This window comes from Desmodus rotundus, chromosome 2 (genome assembly GCF_022682495.2).
Source record: "Desmodus rotundus isolate HL8 chromosome 2, HLdesRot8A.1, whole genome shotgun sequence".
Taxonomy (NCBI): domain Eukaryota; kingdom Metazoa; phylum Chordata; class Mammalia; order Chiroptera; family Phyllostomidae; genus Desmodus; species Desmodus rotundus.
Window position 1 is genome coordinate 206432537 of NC_071388.1, and position 16090 is coordinate 206448626.

At 59.6% G+C, this 16090-nt stretch overlaps 1 protein-coding gene across 9 annotated transcripts in view; it reads left to right on the forward strand.

Annotated features, from left to right (window-relative positions):
• AGAP1 (ArfGAP with GTPase domain, ankyrin repeat and PH domain 1) overlaps positions 1-15769 on the forward strand; it is a 409905-nt gene extending 394136 nt beyond the window's left edge. For 8 of the 9 annotated variants that reach the window (XM_045197998.2, XM_045197999.2, XM_024564316.3 and 5 more), the window contains 2 exons: positions 12047-12302; positions 14486-15769. In XM_045197998.2, coding sequence (XP_045053933.2) covers positions 12047-12302; positions 14486-14689 — 460 coding nt within the window. In that variant the 3' untranslated portion in view covers positions 14690-15769. The remainder of the gene's footprint in view (positions 1-12046; positions 12303-14485) is intronic. The other variant, XM_053919239.2, reaches the window with a different exon arrangement.
• The last annotated feature ends 321 nt before the right edge of the window (positions 15770-16090 follow it).

Below are 16090 nucleotides of genomic sequence, written 5' to 3' on the forward strand. Positions count from 1 at the left end.
AGGGGTATGTGGGAACTCTGTATTAGTTCCTTAAACTCTAGGAGAACCTACCATGACCTCAAAACTTAAGTAAAAGAATAAAGCTAAGTGAGTAGTGGCTCCAATATCAAGAAGCAGGGCTCATTAGGGGGCGGCTCACTCCACATCTGAGAATGTGCAGGGTGAGCCAGGGAGCAAGGTGACGCGTTGGCCAGGGCAGGGGGCAGGCAGCTCCTAGGGGCCCCGCTGGCCAGACCTGGAGCAGCATGAGCATCGAAAAGGATGATGTCAACAGCGCATTGCAGAACACACATGATTTCTTTAAAGATGGCCGGTTGGCAGCGAGACTCCGAGAGCAAGGCTAGGGCAGGAGGCTCTTTACAGAACATGCCAACGAACAAACCGAGAAGGAGCGAGCAGGGGGAGAGTCTGGGTCTTGCTTCCAAGAGTGAGCGGGGACCCTCCACGCAGCAGCGACAGCGGCGGCTGCGGGGAAGGTCTTCAAGCAACAGGAATGTCGGTGTCTCCAAGTGTCGGCCCCCAAGATCACTCGTCAGCTGTGGAGGGGGAAGGTTCCGGAGGGAGCGCAGGTCTGGGACCCCCCGCTTTAACCGTGCGCTCCGACTCGGTACCACCCCAGTGTGTTCCTCCTGGTGGGATGCGGAGAACGCACGTGCTGTGCTCACTGAAAACACGTGACCCAGACGGACCAGACCGTACGCAGTGGGGAGCACTCTACAGTGGAAATAGCTTGGGTTCCTCAAAATACCGATGTGATGGATGACGAGAAAGAGGGGAGGGCCTGGGGGGCTGTTAGATTAAAGGAGATGAAAGGGAGGGGTGACCAAGTGCCACGCATCCTGCTGAGCGACTCCTGGGTTGGACGAAACGTTCAGCTCCAGAGGATATTTGGGGCTCAGCTGGGGAAAGCTAAATGTGGACCGCGTTCTGTTGGTAATCATGCATCATTTTAAGCTCCTTGGGCCACCCAGACGAGGGCACACGGCTCTGGAGCATCACGTGGCAGCGTCTGTGACAGGAGCAGGCAGCACTGGAGTCTGGGCCCCTTTGCATTGCGGTGAGACAGACGTGACAAACTGCTGCCTGAGCTGATTTTCGGCGCGACGTTCGCGGCAGGAAGCCCGTTCGCATCGCTGTGCCACCAGCACCACCATCCACCCCCAGAACTTGTCACCTTCCCAAACTGGAACTCTGCCCCCACTAAGCGACTCGGTTCCCCCTGACCCTCCCACCCAACCCGTCCCTCAAGGAGCCTCGTGCAGGTGGAGTCTTGCAGCGTCTCCTTCTGAGACTGGCTCATTCGCTCAGCACCGTGCCCTTCGGTGGCGTGCGTGTGTGGCAGGGTCAGGAGGCCCCACTCTTTAAGGCTGAGTCACACTTGCCGCTCAGAGAGACCACGTCACGTTGGGTCACTCCTCTATTGTTGGGCGCTGGCCGCTGCCATGTGGGGGCCGCTGTGAATCATGCTGCCCTCAGCACGGGTGTCCGAGGACGTCCTCAGTGTCCCGCTTTCCAGTCTCCTGGCCACGTGCCTGGAGTGGAGTCGCTGGTCATAAGGTGATCCAATGTTTACTTTCCTGAAGAGCCTCCATACTTTTTCCCCCAGATTCTGGATTTTTGGCACATTTAAATAATGTTTGTTGGTTGTCTTGATGGAATCCTTTTGTCGAAAAGCATCTTTTAAAGCCCTCAAATGTCCTAATTCAGACAAGAACACGGGCTTGGGAGCAAAGCCCTCCCTGTGGCCTTGGCCAAGACCCACTTCAGGGAGGGGCTGGGTGGGTGGGCATCCGGGTTAGGTCCGATTTTGAAATATATTTGGGGATAGAAGGTGACTGGTTCTTAACCTCTGTGAAGGACATAAGATAAATTTGTCACAATCTCCGTCACTTTGTAAACGGGCAGGTTAGCGTCCAGGAGACAGGCAGGACGTGACCGAGAAAGAACCACCCTGCCAACTCATAAAAGCCGGTTTGCGAGAGCCTGCTACACGCTGCGCGCTTGGCCATTTGCCGGCGGACTGGCAATGGCTTCGCCACCAAGTGACCTCTGAAAGCAGCTGGACAGTCCAGGACCAGCTGGAGGGCCCGCTTTTCTTGCTCCAGAGAACTGGTGTGCACTCACAGAGTCGGTCCCCAGGGAGCCTCGCCGCTGCGTGGCCGAGCTGGGGAAACGGTACCTGGTGGAGGCAGAGGCTGGGGTCTGAGGTTTTTAATGTTTAAGAGTAACTGGGGAAGAAAGCCCAGCCATGGTTCGTTCTCCGGGTTTTCTCTAAGAGGGGCTCCGGTCTCTAACGATTCCCCCTGTCAGCGCACTGGCCTTCGGACGGCTGCAGGCCAGCCGCCCCCCCACACACACACAGTGTGCACCCAGCCCACCAGCCCCCCGTTGTGGGTGCTCTCAGCCTGCCCTGTGCTTCCTCTCACTGTTTGGAAAAGCTGGCGTGCAGGCTCCCTGAAGACGCCCCCACACTTTGCTTTCCTCTGGAATGCTGCCCCTACTTTGAGCTCTGCTTCGTTGTTGTTCCCTTTGTCTGGCCCATGGAGGGACCATGTGACTAGCCTGTTCCCAGCCCCTCTGTCCCCCAAACACTCGAGGGAAAGCCACGTTAAAAAGACTCTTTATCATCTGTCTTTTTAAAGAAAAAATAATAATAAAAAAAAAACAGCATTACCGGGGACTGTGGCTCTTGAAGCCACTGGGCAGTTTTCACCAGATGCTGACACAGAGCCACCCTCCCTATCACCCTGCAGCTGCCTCTCTCCGCGTTTAACAGCCACTCGGCTGGCGGGTCCCTGGGAGGCCACCAGGCCAGGTCGGCCCTCTACAGTCACTCCATCTTGCCCCTCGATTGTTCCTTTTATAAGAAGAGCCCCGGAGTCTCCGCTCCTGGTGTTTGCAGGGCGCCGGCGCACAGACAGCGAAGCCTGGTCTCCGTTTCACAGTGCTCCACGCAGGGCAACGGGCCATTTCTCGCCCCTCGTCTGCCTGCGATGCGACATGTTCCAAACCCAAGCCCATCAGCCACTGTTACGCTGAACTTAATTTGCTGCAATGGGTCCCTGCCGCCAGGGCCGTGTGGGAGCGTCCTGTGTCACGCCACCTTACGCCCGGGAGGACCGCCGCCCTCGGCTGGCCCCGCTCCCTCTCGCTTGGCACAGCCTTGTCGGGATTTATGCTCCACAGCAGCTGCTGCGTTTTCCCTCTCGCTGAAGTGCAGGGCCGTCCAGCAAGCGCAGGGATGATTACCGTGTGAAAACACGAACGCGGGTGGCGCATCAGCTCGCACACGTGATTTGTTGGACTAGCTCTGCGCGCAGTAATGGGGGTGGCGGTGCCGAAATCCCCACGTGGTAACAATCCCAGGCAGCGAGTGGGGCCCAGGGACGGCCGGAAAGCGCGCGCACCGGTGTGGCTGGGGATTTGTTTCCTTTAACTTCCCCCGTTTCGCTGTGCTGTTCACAGTAGCTTAGAAAATGGGGGACATGTCGAAAATAAAAGGGTCTCAGCTGCTTCTGGAACAATATGGATGATTTGCGGTTTTCTAACAGCATAAGAGGCTTTCAAAAGTGACCTTCCTAAGAGTTTCTCTGAGTTGCTCTCTGCCTCCTCCTGGCCTCCCTCCCCAACCCCCCACCCTGCACCTGGCCTCCTGGCCCCCTCCTGGTGACCTGCCCCCCTGCTCTGTCCATCCCTGGAAAGACAGCCCCAGGCCCTGCCCCCCCCCGCCCCACCCCCACCCTTTCTAAACCTGAGGTCTGAGGTGGAAGGGTCCTGGCTGTGCTGTGACTCCAGGGCCCAGAGAATAAACAGCAGTAGATTCTTTCGTTCTGGGATTAATTTCCGGGAGCGGCTCCTGAGAAGGCAGATGGGGTCACGCTCAGCCGGTCAGTGGGTGAGGCTCTCGGAGGCAGTGGGTCCACCCTCATTTGTCACCGTGCGGGTGGCTACCGTATGGCGTCTGTACCTGTGGGTCGTGCAGGAGGACCACACGTCTGCATGCTGCGGCAAGAGCGTGCTGGGTTCCCCTCAGATACGCGTGGTGGCTGCAGTGCGCATTATGGACTTACCCACCCAAACGGAGGGAACACCAGAGGCGTCGCTGTGAGTGGCCCGGTGAGGGAAGGCCTGCTGGACATCCGGCCCAGCAGCGAGGGGCTCTCCCTGTCCCAGTCTTCGTAACTGCCTGCCAAGCATGTGGCTGCCGTGTGAATCACCCAGCCTCTCCAGAGGCGTAACCGAGGCCCAGGAGAGGGTGGTGCTGTGCCTGGGGCCTGGGTCCAGTTACGGTCATACCAGAGGGGCTGGGTCTATTCTTCCCTGAGCACCTCCCGGCACATCATAGATGCCTAACAAGGTGCAGCTGTGAGCAGGCTCTGTCCATCCATGAGCCTCTGTTCCCTCTCTGCTGGGGCAGGTGCGCCCATGATTGGGCTGGTGGCTCCTCCAGGCTGGCCTCCAGGTTTGGAAGTCAGATCCCCATGGCTGCGTCAAACTGTAGAGAGGTGACATTGTGTTTGCATGGTGGCTTGTATCCTGGAATATTCTTTCCATCAGCCTGCTCAGAATCCACACAGGCGGATGTGAAGAGGTGCCCAGTGCTCGAGACACAAAGCCACCGAGCCCACATCTCAACCTGAACCTCAGACCAAGGTACAGGGGCCGTGGGGGGCAGGGAGACGCTGCTCTGCTCACTGTGAATGAGCCATGGCCTTCTGCAACCATGCGGAGCCCCGGGGCGTGCACCTGAGCATGCTCAATCACCCCCCTGGGCTGCTTGGGTGGCCCCTGCCCACGGATCCACCCCCACCCCAACACCTGAGGCCTGGCCCAGGTAACTGTGACTCCCAGAATTAATAAGCCTAATACGGTTGATTTTATTTAAGTAATAGTGATCCTGTTCTGTTCCTCTGAGCCCATAAAGCACCCTGCAGATTGGCAAAAACCCTCATAATATTGATCAGAAGTCAGGCGGGATGTTTACTTTGTCTCTGCCCCGTGAGCATAAACCCTCGTCCACGCCGCCTGCTCCCACACGCAGGATTTACAGTGGCCCGTCTCCTAAGAGCCTCAGGTAATTAAAGAGTAAACGCCCATCGGGCTTCGTGGGCAGGCCTGCCCCCTTAGCAACGCGGCCAGGGGAGAAGGCATGCATGCCAGGGGCAGCCAACTGCTCAGTGCTGGCCCCCGGCCGGGTGTCCCCCCCACAGAGAGGAAGCCCCCTGTTTTCCCAACATATTGTTCCAGCCCCGTCTTCCATGCCTGCCCTCCCAGTTCCTGTTTTGCTGGAGGCAGAATGACACTTTGGAAATTCCTTGCTGCTAGCTAGCCCTTTCTTCCCGCTTCCTCTCCTCTCGTCACTGTGTCTCACGGCACAGGCTCCTCCAGTTTCCCCTCCTCACCCCCCAGCTCCCAGGTGCTGTGCTGCAGTATGTCCTTTAAAGTCAGTGTTGACAAATCTTCCCCCGCCCTGGGGGGGGGGGCGGGGGGGGGTGTTTGCAAAAGGATCAGTGTGACAGGTGACAGGCACCAAAAAGTTACTTGCCTCTTAACATTTGTGGGCAGGGGTTCCCATAGAAATGAACCCATTACCTGCGACACCAAGGGGTTTGGGAAATGCTGCTGCCCTCAGTATTCTGTAGAAACATCCGGAGAAAACCTGATCTGGGGAGACCGGAAGGCAGGCTGAGGCCGGGACCCCCACAGACCGGTCCCTGAGCTGCCCAAGCAGGGTCAGTCCCACCCTGACGATGGGCCCGCCCGGACCCACTGTCTGTGTCCCGAGGGGCTGTGTTCCAGAGCCCACAGGGTGGGGTAGAGAGCCCATCAGAAGTTTGGGGGCGACCTGTCAAAAACCTTTCTTCTGGGAACCCACGACATTAACCTCATCAGCCCTTGGCAACGTGCTGAGCCCTCCCTGCCAGACCCCAAATGTGCCCACGGCCATTCAGTGTGGCAGCGTCCTGGCCGCTGGAAATGCACAAGTGACAGGCACGGCGCTGCGGCAAGGCGCCGTTTTAAGGACTTGGTTCCTGGGTTTCCTGAGGGGCGTTCTGAGCGGGGCCCACCCCGCCGGGTGCAGCCAGAGTTAAACCAGTGCGGCAGCAGAAGGCTTTCCCCACCCCGGGGCTGGCGCCTCGTAAACACTTAACCACTTTCTCAGGCCCCCTGTGAAGGGGTCCTGGTCTGTAACTGCCCCGCTGTGTCAGTGGGGAGTCGACTCGCACAGAAACATGTGTCTGGGCGACATGCCGAAGACCCGTCCTCAGGCTCGCGCAGAGTTGTCGGTAAAGGTAGAGAAGCCACGAGAGGCTCAAGGTCTGCTGTGAAACAGCAAGCGCTGTTGAGGGGCGGTGTCCTAATAAAGTCACGTGCAGGTGGGACGGGCTGCAGCTTTGACACTTGGGGGAGAAAAGGGGCCACTTCTCACTCTGGGCAGCGGGACATGCTGCGGATACCAAACCCCCCCATGACACCCCTCCATCACCAGGGTCATCAACACCACCACTCGCCCTGGTGGCATTCTTGGCGTCCAGACATCTCCGTCCCAGACCACTTGTGGCTCATTGGTGACCCTCACGTGCCTCTTGGAGCTGAGCACTGCGGTGGCCTGCCAGCGCCAGACACAGTGGCCCTCCCCTAGGATTGGGCCTCACGACCAAAGGCAGAGCGAGGAGCAGCCCTGCACACTGTTGGGCCATCCCGCGTCCCTGCCATAGATGCTGGGACAGAGCTCCGCTCCCCACGGCCCCCACCTTGGACTCTTTCTCTGGCAAATGTAACTGCTCCTGTCTGTCGTTGGCCCCACCACCTCCCTAGTCATTTCTGCCCTAACCTTGACCATCCTCTGCCGGGTCAGCCTCCTCGCCATCCGTGCGTCCCCTGGTTGTTGTTTGCAGTCCCCAGGCAGGCAGGGGGTGGGGGGCGGGCGGAGTCAGCATGCACCAGGCAGGCCCCACCAGAACGCCCTCCTGCCCCCGCCGTCCACCCTGTGCAGGTTGCGGGATGCTCAGGGTCCCTTCTCCAGAGAGGAGAGCCACGGCCAGCCGAGCCCCAGCCACAGCAAGCATGTCCCAGGCCAGCCCCGTCCTGCATGGAGGGCGCAGGCTCCCGGGGTCTCCCAGCTCAGCCCGCAGGAGGTCACTCCAGGCTCTCCACCCTCTCCCCTCTTCTGGAACTGGGAACAAAATTGATCCGTCTCTTTTCCCCCAAAGCCCTTCCTTTCTTGCGCGGTCTCTCAACATGTACTCGGCGTTTAATGTGCTCCACGCTCCACGGCCCCTTTGAGAGCCCTGTGTTATCAGGAATTGTCAGCAAAGCCTTCACTGTCGTCATCGTCACCCTCGGAGTGAGAGCTCAGTGCCATCCCAGTGAATGGCGGACCTCAGCGGCTGGCCCACAGCTGTGTCCTGGTGCCAGCGGGTAGCTCCATTTGCCAGGCACTGAGTCTGTGGTGAGAGGTGTGGGACATGTCCCAGGGGTCGTGGAGGGACACACAGAAGCCTTGGCCCTGTCATCACCCCTCAAGGTCAGAGGCGGCAGAGCCTTGTCGGTGGTGGGGCTGCAGGCAGAGCGCCGTCTGAGCCCCGCATGCCCCAGTGGGCACACAGCGCCTGCGACCTGGGCCTCCCACCCACTGATCCCCCAATCCTGCGCTGGCCGGTGGCTCGCACACCAGCTGGTTTCCTGGGCAGGGCTCCGGGGGAGGTGGGTCCCCCCAAAAGGGCTCTATTGTAGGAAGGAGGGAAGAAAGTATTTGCTGTCATGCCATCGATTGGGTCTTTATTTGGGGGGACTGGGTTGGCGTCTGTCTTCTGATTAGTTGCCTGTTCTCTCATTTCCTCTCGCTCCCATGCCATTGATTTATTTAAAGGTGTGTCAGCAAGGGGCTCAAATGAGGAGCCGGCCTCCTCCTCCCTGCCGACGGCCGGCCACGCCAATAATTCATTTTTTAGCTCATTAGCTAACAGGGGCTGTGAGCAGCGTGGGCCCCGGGGGATTGGAACGAGGGGAGGTGATGGACTGCCAGGCTCCTCTGCTCTTGAACTGGCCTTCCTAGGGGGAGAGGGAAGTGCAGCCAAGACAGGTGGGTCCCAGAAGGGGACCTGAGGTGCCAGGGTGATGCTCAGGGGGTCTGCACCTGGCTGCAGGGCCTCTCGGGTGAATGGCTTTAGGCAGCATACGTGGTTTCAGGCAGAAGGCCTCATGGTCAGAGTGCCCGCCTCCCACGTGTTAGCTGTCGGCACAGAAACCAGATGAGAACGACAAAGAGCCAGGGCTGCAGTAACAGATGGGGCTTCTCACAGCTCTGGGGGCCGGCGTCCAAGGTCCAGGGGTCGGCAGGGTGGCTTCCTGGTGAGGCCTCTTCCCGGCTTGCGGACAGCGACTCCTGCCGTGTCCCAGGCGGTCTCTTCTCCAAGCACAGAGAGAGAGAGGAAGGGAGGTCTCGGGTGTCTCCTCTGAAACCCCAGTCCTGGCGGCTTGCTCCCACCCTCGCGACGTCATCTGACCTTCGTTACCTCCTACACTCTCTACCTCCCGATACGTCACAGCCCGGGCTCCGGGTGTCCGCTTGTGGATTGGGCAGCGTGGGGGGTATGGTGCGTAACTCCGTCCAAACTTCCAGGAAGACTTGAGACATGGGGCCAGACTTGGCCCCAGAGAGACTGACACCCATGGGGTCCTGTCACCCAGCTGAGCACCCTGCGCCCCAGAATCCCAGGCCCCGCTGCACCCTGGGACCAGGGGTGGCCCATGAGACACTGGTGGGCTTCTCTAGGCTGCTGGCCAGGGTCACCCCTCACACCTCACCAAGGAGGGCCCAAGGCGACCCTGAGGATGCAGAAGCCTGCACCCAGAGAGGAACGACACGCGAACCTACGGTCTCTGGCACCGACATCGCATCTCTGTCCTCTCCTTGGGGCCACTGCAGAGCACCCCGGAATTCAGCTTCCCCAGCCTGTCAGGGTGGGGAGCAAACGCAGGGAAAGGGGCCTAAGGAGCAGTCAGTGCTCGTGTCTGGGCGGGGCGCTGAGTTAGCACCCCGAACCCCCATGTGTTCATGTCTGAGTCCGCTGTCCTTACGTGCTGGATCTCGGTGCTGCCGAGAAGCGCGCTGACAGACCCGGAGCCGGCGGCCGGCCATCCGAGCTTTCTGGCTGCCTCTTGGGGTCTGAGAAAGCGCAGAAGCATCGCAGTGCTGTGGGGCCCAGAAGATGGAGTTGGAATTTGCTTAACATATATGTGTCGATTTTAGAGAGAGGGGAAAGGAAAGAGAAACATAGATGCGAGAGAGAAACACCGATTGGTTGCCTCCCATGCTTGCCCCAGGAATCGAACCCATGACCCTTTGGTGCACACCGGCCAGGGCTGAAGAGTTGTTTTTAACAGCACAGGAAGTTTGGGAAGAGCCATGGTTCCGTCAAATAATAAAAGCCACACCTTGAACAGAACCGGGGGGCGTCCTGGTGGAGGGTGAGGGGCCGTGTGGCCGTGTGGCCTCTGGCAGCCTATCCTCCTGTCTTCCGTAGTCACCGTGGGAGGTGCTGGCGCCCAGACAGGTAGCCCCTGCAGGGCGGCAGGTGGGCCTGCCATACAGCTCACACGGCCTCTCCAGACACTGTCCCTAAGTTCACACATGTGTGACGTTAGAGTCTTTCTCCCAAAGAGAAGTGCTTTCCGTCTTAGCGCCCCAAACCCATCTTTAAACACGGACTTAAAAGCAGAGCACAATTTAAACAGGAGGATCATGCAGGCGCGGGCTGAGTTCAGTGAATCCAGGTGAGCTTGTCTGTGGGGTGACCGGATTTGAGGGCACAGGGTCACCCCGCCCGTCCCAGTGACAACAGGAGAGGATTCCTGAGCAGGGGGCTCATCCTCACGCTTTGGGGGGTTTGAATATTATAAGCAAAGTGGAGTTGCTGCCATTAGGACTAGAGTTCTTCCCTCCATCCCCCGGTGCCGGGCAGGGAGGGTTAAAGCCGACCTGAGCGGAACGAAACTGGTCGGATTTTCACGCCCACCCCGAGAGTGGAGTCAGCAAACAGGAACTCGGAGATCCGGGCGTGGCCCTCACCGTTCTTTTCTTTTCATCGTGCTCATGCCTCGCTTGTCCTCGCTGGTGACACACTGGATGCATCAACTCACGGCGTTCATTTTAAATAAGGCTCCTCCGTGGCGTGAGGCCACGGTTTGACTGGGGTCTCTGTCTCTCGCTTCCGCAGCTGTTTTCAAGACGCCCGCGTGTTCTAGTTCCAGTATTTTGGCCCAAGTGGGGCCACTGCTCCGGTCCCCATCAGAGCCGCGTGTGCGGGTGCTGGGGTGTCGCCTCAGATGCAGCCCAGCATTTGGCCCGGGAGCCAGCACGTGGAAAGGGTCGGGTCACTCTTGGGTCGCCCGCTTGTACCAGGAAGTGAAGCAAAACTAATCCCGATTTGCCCCCTGGAAGATGAGTTTCCCTAGGTATTTAAAACCAGATTAGGGCTTGGCAGACACCCACCCCGGGCAGGCTGGGAGCAGAGTCAGCCCGGGAGAAGGACAAACAAGCCCCTCTTATGTACCCGGGCAGGAAAAGCGTCATGGTCGTGAGTTTCCCTTCTGAGGATGGAGGACGGGGCAGCCCCAGCGCTCTGGCGCTGTTGGTGTCTGTGTGCCCCCGGGACCCTCCGGAGGAGGTGCTGGGTTTCCAGGGTTGCTTGGGCAGCCCTGCACTGCCTCCATCTCTGTGGGTGAGGGCAGTCGCCCCTTCCCTGCAGGGCTCCCCTCCCCTCTCATCACCCTCATCAGAAAGCACTCCATGGCACCCCCACACCCCCTACCTGTTCCCTGACCCTCCCCGGCAGAGCTGCTTGCTTCCCTCTCTGGCGAGTTCCTGCCCTGTCCCCCCCAACCATGCTGCAGAGATCTGAGGATGGTGGCCTTGTCAACATCACTGATGTCCTTTTTGGGAAGCCAGAACCAAACGCCCCCATGGGCAGCCACAGAGGGCTGGGGTCTGGTCCTTCGGGTCAATGTGAACACACCTGGCTGCTGGTTTCTCTCACCTTGTCCTGTCCCTCCTTTTTGTCCCCAGCCCCCCTGGCAGGTGTCATAGGCAGTGTCCTGTCCCCTTTGAAGCCGGGGGTGGCGGGGTGGGGGGATCTCATCATATTCACCTGGCTCTTGTTGCTCCTCCTCAGCAGGCTGTGCATTGGGGGAGGGGTGCCCACTGCCACTGTCACACCTGCACCCTGAGGCCCCACCCCGCCCCAGTGCCATCCTCTCTGTCCCTGCTCTGTACTCGGGCCACCTGCCTGGACTCCTGGGCTGGCCCCTCACACTGTCCCTCAGAAAACCCAGCCATTTTTAATCACTTAAGGAATCCGCAGCATTCTCCACGTAAGCCCTCCCCAAGCATCTGGACAGATGGCAGAGTTGCAGGGGGGACAGGGGCAGCTCCATCTCATCTCTAAAGCTCCCCGTTCGAGTCTCCTCCTTTCCTAGGAGTGTCTGTGGCCATATTTTCTTCAACTGCAAGGGGTTCTCCCACCCCTCCAGTGGGTAAATGAACAGCTAAGAGCAGGTCACACCCAGTCAGGGGCCACCGCTGTCCTGCACAACTCCAGCCCGGCGTCTTCAGTCCTGGCTCACAGCTGTCCTCACAGCGGAATGGACCTCCAGGCCTGTGGTGTCCATCCCGTGTCATACCCAGAGGGTCCCAGGGAGGTGAGGGGTTTCCCCGTGCTGGATGCGAAGGGAATCACGTGAGAGCTCGAGGCCGAGGGGCATCCGCACCCCGTGGGGTTTGTCACGCACGACGCCCTCCGAGGTTCTGTGTCAGGGGCCTGGGAATCTGCTGACAGGTTCCTGGGGAGGCGGGCTGATGCTGCCCGTGAGGCACCCCGCTCTGTGGACCACAGGCAAACCTCTCTCCAAGGCCACCCCACACTGGTAAAGACTTTGTCCCCTGCTGCTTGGCTTCCCCTGGCCTGCCCCCTGGTAAGGAGGGTGGAGGCACAGGGGGCAGCCTCCGCGGTCATGCCTGACTGACCGCGCCTGCCTCTTGCAGGGAAGAGAAGGAGCGGTGGATCCGGGCCAAGTACGAGCAGAAGCTGTTCCTGGCCCCGCTGCCCTGCGCCGAGCTGTCCCTGGGCCAGCGCCTGCTGCGGGCCACCGCCGACGAGGACCTGCGGGTGGTCATCCTGCTGCTGGCACACGGCTCCCGTGATGAGGTGAACGAGACCTGCGGGGAGGGGGATGGCCGCACGGCGCTGCACCTGGCCTGCCGCAAGGGGAACGTGGTCCTGGCGCAGCTCCTGATCTGGGTAGGTGGCCCGAGCACGCCGCGGGGGAGCAACGGGAATGGGGGATTTAGGGCTCAGGGCAGAGGCGCCTGCCCTCCACCCGAAGGACTGACCAAGGCCGGGACGCAGCCAGTGGGACGGGCCGTCCTCACGTGGGGACTGCGGTCCTCTCTGCACGGCGTTTGCTGGAGTGTCTGCAGAGCTCACCTCTTTAGGGTGCCCCCTGGGATCCAGCATGGTTGATGGGGTCTCGTTTACCCACAGAAAAAGCCCCCATTATTTGGGGAGGGGGTGGGGATGGACAGGGAGGGTGAAAACCAAATGGTGTCTATGGTTTCCCGCCACCTAGCCTGGGCTTTTTCACGAAAGTTCCACAAGAACACCAGCCCTGAGCTGGGAGATCTGACACAGTACTGGGAAAGTTGTTATTTTAATTCCCACTGGGGCATTTGTCATGGAACTGGAGTTGGGGGTTGCGGGGGGGAATAAGGGAGAAGAGGCGGTTCTGGACTGGCCAGGAGCTGCTTCGGAGATGCCCGCACCCCACACCCATGGAGCCCCGTCTGATAGGGGCAGAAAGCTGCCTGCCGAGAGCGCGCCTAGTGTGGAGGGGCACTGCGCAGCAGTGGGGCGCCCTGCCGGGGCCCTGCTGTCCCCAGCCCCAGGGCGAAGATGGGTCCATCCAGCGCAGCTCAGAGCTATTCCCCTGCTGCACGTTTGCACCTGGCTTCCGTCTCGGGTGTGGCGGGAGAGTCAGGTGCCCAGACAACAGAACCACGCAAACATCCTGCCTCATGCCAACACCTGGGTTGGTCGGCTCAGGCCACCTGAACAGAATACTGCTGGGGGACTAGGGGACTAGGGGACCGGGGGACTTCCACAGCAGACGCTTCTTTCCTTGCCATCCTGGGGGCCAGGAGTCCAAGATCAAGGGGCAGGCAAGTGGGTTCCCTTGGGCCCCTGTGCTTGGCTTGAAGACGGCCATTTCTCCCATGGCCGCCACGTGTGGGCCCTCGTGGGGCCTCGTCCTCTTAGGGCGCCAGTCAGGCTGGACCCGGGCCCCAGCCACATGACCTCACGCGACCTCTCTGAAGGCCAGTCTGCACCTTAAAGTACCAGGGTTTCGGATTCCACCCCACATGAACTTGGGGGGTTACAGTTCCATAACAAATCGCATCAACAGGGGTGTCCAACCCATTGGCGTCTCTGGGCCGCACCAGAAAAAGAAGGACTGTCTTGGGCCCCGCGATAAACACACAAACACGAAAACCGATGAGCAAAAAAGAGGTTTAAGTAAATTCGTGATTTTGTGTTGGGCCGCATTCAGAGCCACCCCGGGCCCCCGTGCAGCCTGCAGGTCATGGGTTGTGCAGCCCTGGCCCAGCGTCTTTCCTTCCCCCGCAGGCCAAAGTCCCTTTCACTGTGACACTCCAGGCTGAGGAGAGCGTGGCGACTCCCAGACGTGGCGGTGGCAGCCTAAGTCAGCCCCCCTTGTCCAAGGGCGAGAACCCCAGACCTGGGAGAGCGGCGCGAGCTAGCGCTTCCCTGTCTCCTCGCCGCTCTGGTCGTCGGGGAGCCGGGGGACATCCCGTGTGAGGGCGTGTGAGGGCGCGGACCACGGCACTGTCCACACCAGCGACAGCTGTTGCACAGAATGTGCAGCGCCGAGCGCGGAGTCCCCAGGGTGTGTCCCCAGAGGACGCCTGGGTGGCTGTGACGTGTCGTGCTGCTGCATGATTTTTAACGATGTGCGGAAACAGTCCCAGTACAGTGCTCAGTAAAACCAGGAGAGACAGGCACACATCACGTGTGTGAGTTTCATGTCAGCGAGGCATTCAGACTCAAAGGGAAACACGCGGAACTGTTAACCGAGATCATGGGGGACTAGGGAGGTGATAGGGGATTTTCTCTCCGCTCTCACGTGTTAGCCGTGCGCGGCTCCAAGGACAGCCGCCTGCCTCTGAGATCATGAGTCGATCATTTCTTGTATTTGCAATTGGAAGGTAAAAATCGCAATAGCAAACCTAGAGCTGCCGGGGTTCGTTTCTGTTGGGCAGAGAAGGGACTTGTTGCAAAAGCACATTCCTGCCTTAAAAGCAGACACCGGGGGACCCTGCTGTGCTCTTCTGACACTGGACGGGCGGCCCCCATCGTGGCTGCCCTGCCCCTGCCCAGGCTCTAACATGGCTCTGTTGCCTCCACAGTACGGGGTGGACGTGATGGCCCGCGACGCCCACGGGAACACGGCGCTGGCCTACGCGCGGCAGGCCTCCAGCCAGGAGTGCGTTGAGGTGCTGCTGCAGCACGGCTGCCCGGATGAGCGCCCCGCGCTCATGGCCACCCCCAGCCTGGCCCGCAAGAGCGCCGGCCGCAGCAGCGGCAGCGGGCGGGTGCCCACCATCATCTGAGGTGCGGTCCCACCCCAGCCCGCCACCCCTCCCTCTTCCTGGTGGTCACTGGCCACCACCCCCCGCCCCCCCTCACCTGCAGTGAGATCACCGGCCCTGGACAGCCCGCACGGGGTGGAGATGGGGCCCCAGCTGCAGGAGCGCCGTTCCCATGGACTCCCCCAGTCGACGCACAGCAGCGAGCGATGGCCCTCGGTTGGCTGACGCTAGCACACGGCCCGGGCCCCGGTGCCCGTGGCCCGCAGACAGAGCATGGCACAAGGGACAGGGAGGGGGAGGGGAGGGCAGCAGCGCCGGGAGAGGAGGGCTCTCCTGCACCGGCAGTTCAGCACATCAGCACATTTCGCCTCCACCGAATGGAACACTTGCATCCATCTCATCTCTTCTCCGAGCGGCTCGACGGCGTAAATCAGAAGCGAGCCGAGTTTGTCAGGTTGGAAGCCCCTATGATGGTGTGTGTCAAATCAGTTGTAGCTAATCTGTCCCGGGAGGACGCCGGCTTCATTACACTCGTGTAGTTGAGCTCTTGCAGCATTACCGCTGTTTAATGGAACCTGATTAGTCGTCGCTGCGAAGGAAGCCCATCAGCCGGGGCGGCAGTCGCGCGGCACGCTCGGGCGAGCGCCACGGTGCGACCGCAATACCCCTAGAAGCCTCACATTATCCCAGACATGCTCCTCCGAGCCCGCGGAGCCCTCCTTTCTAAATTCACTGTCATAATTTAGTCTCTGTTTAATTTTTCAGTCCAAAGAGGGGGAATCAGTCGCTGAGTAGTATCTGACTGCAGTCTCCTTGGTGCAAAAACAAAATGGGAAAAATAAATAAGAGGAACTTGGAAACTCAGAAGGAAGCCACGCTTTCAGCTGACAGTGGCACTTCGGGAGCATTCAGCAAATGGACTGACTGCACAAGAGGTGGTTTTTGCCCCCGAACAGGAGAGAGGTCTTGTGTCCTTTTGCCAAGGTGGACATCTTGGGTCTCAGTCACTCCCGGGCCACGTTGCCCAACTCACACAGGCTTCTGTATTATGTCTTCAGACACGATGTGTGGAAATCTATTTGAATAAAAGAAGTTCATAAATATGCATTGATTTTTGTACGGGCGAATGGCACCTCTGTTAATTTATAAATTGAACTGGATGTGAACTAATAATGTGCAACTAGCTGAGATGGGAGGGCTGCAGACTGCTGTCCTCGGAGGGGCTCGCAGCGGTAAACACTTCCATTAACGTGATGTACGGCTTTGAGAGGGGGCCCATCAGAATAGGACAGCGGCACAATTTCCTTATTAAAATCGAGAAAGAGAAAAGAGAGACCTGAGTGCGTTACAGAGGGGGAGGGGCTTGTGAGATCCTGGTCACGGAACGCGTGACTTAGACCTGATAGCGCCTCTGCAGGCACA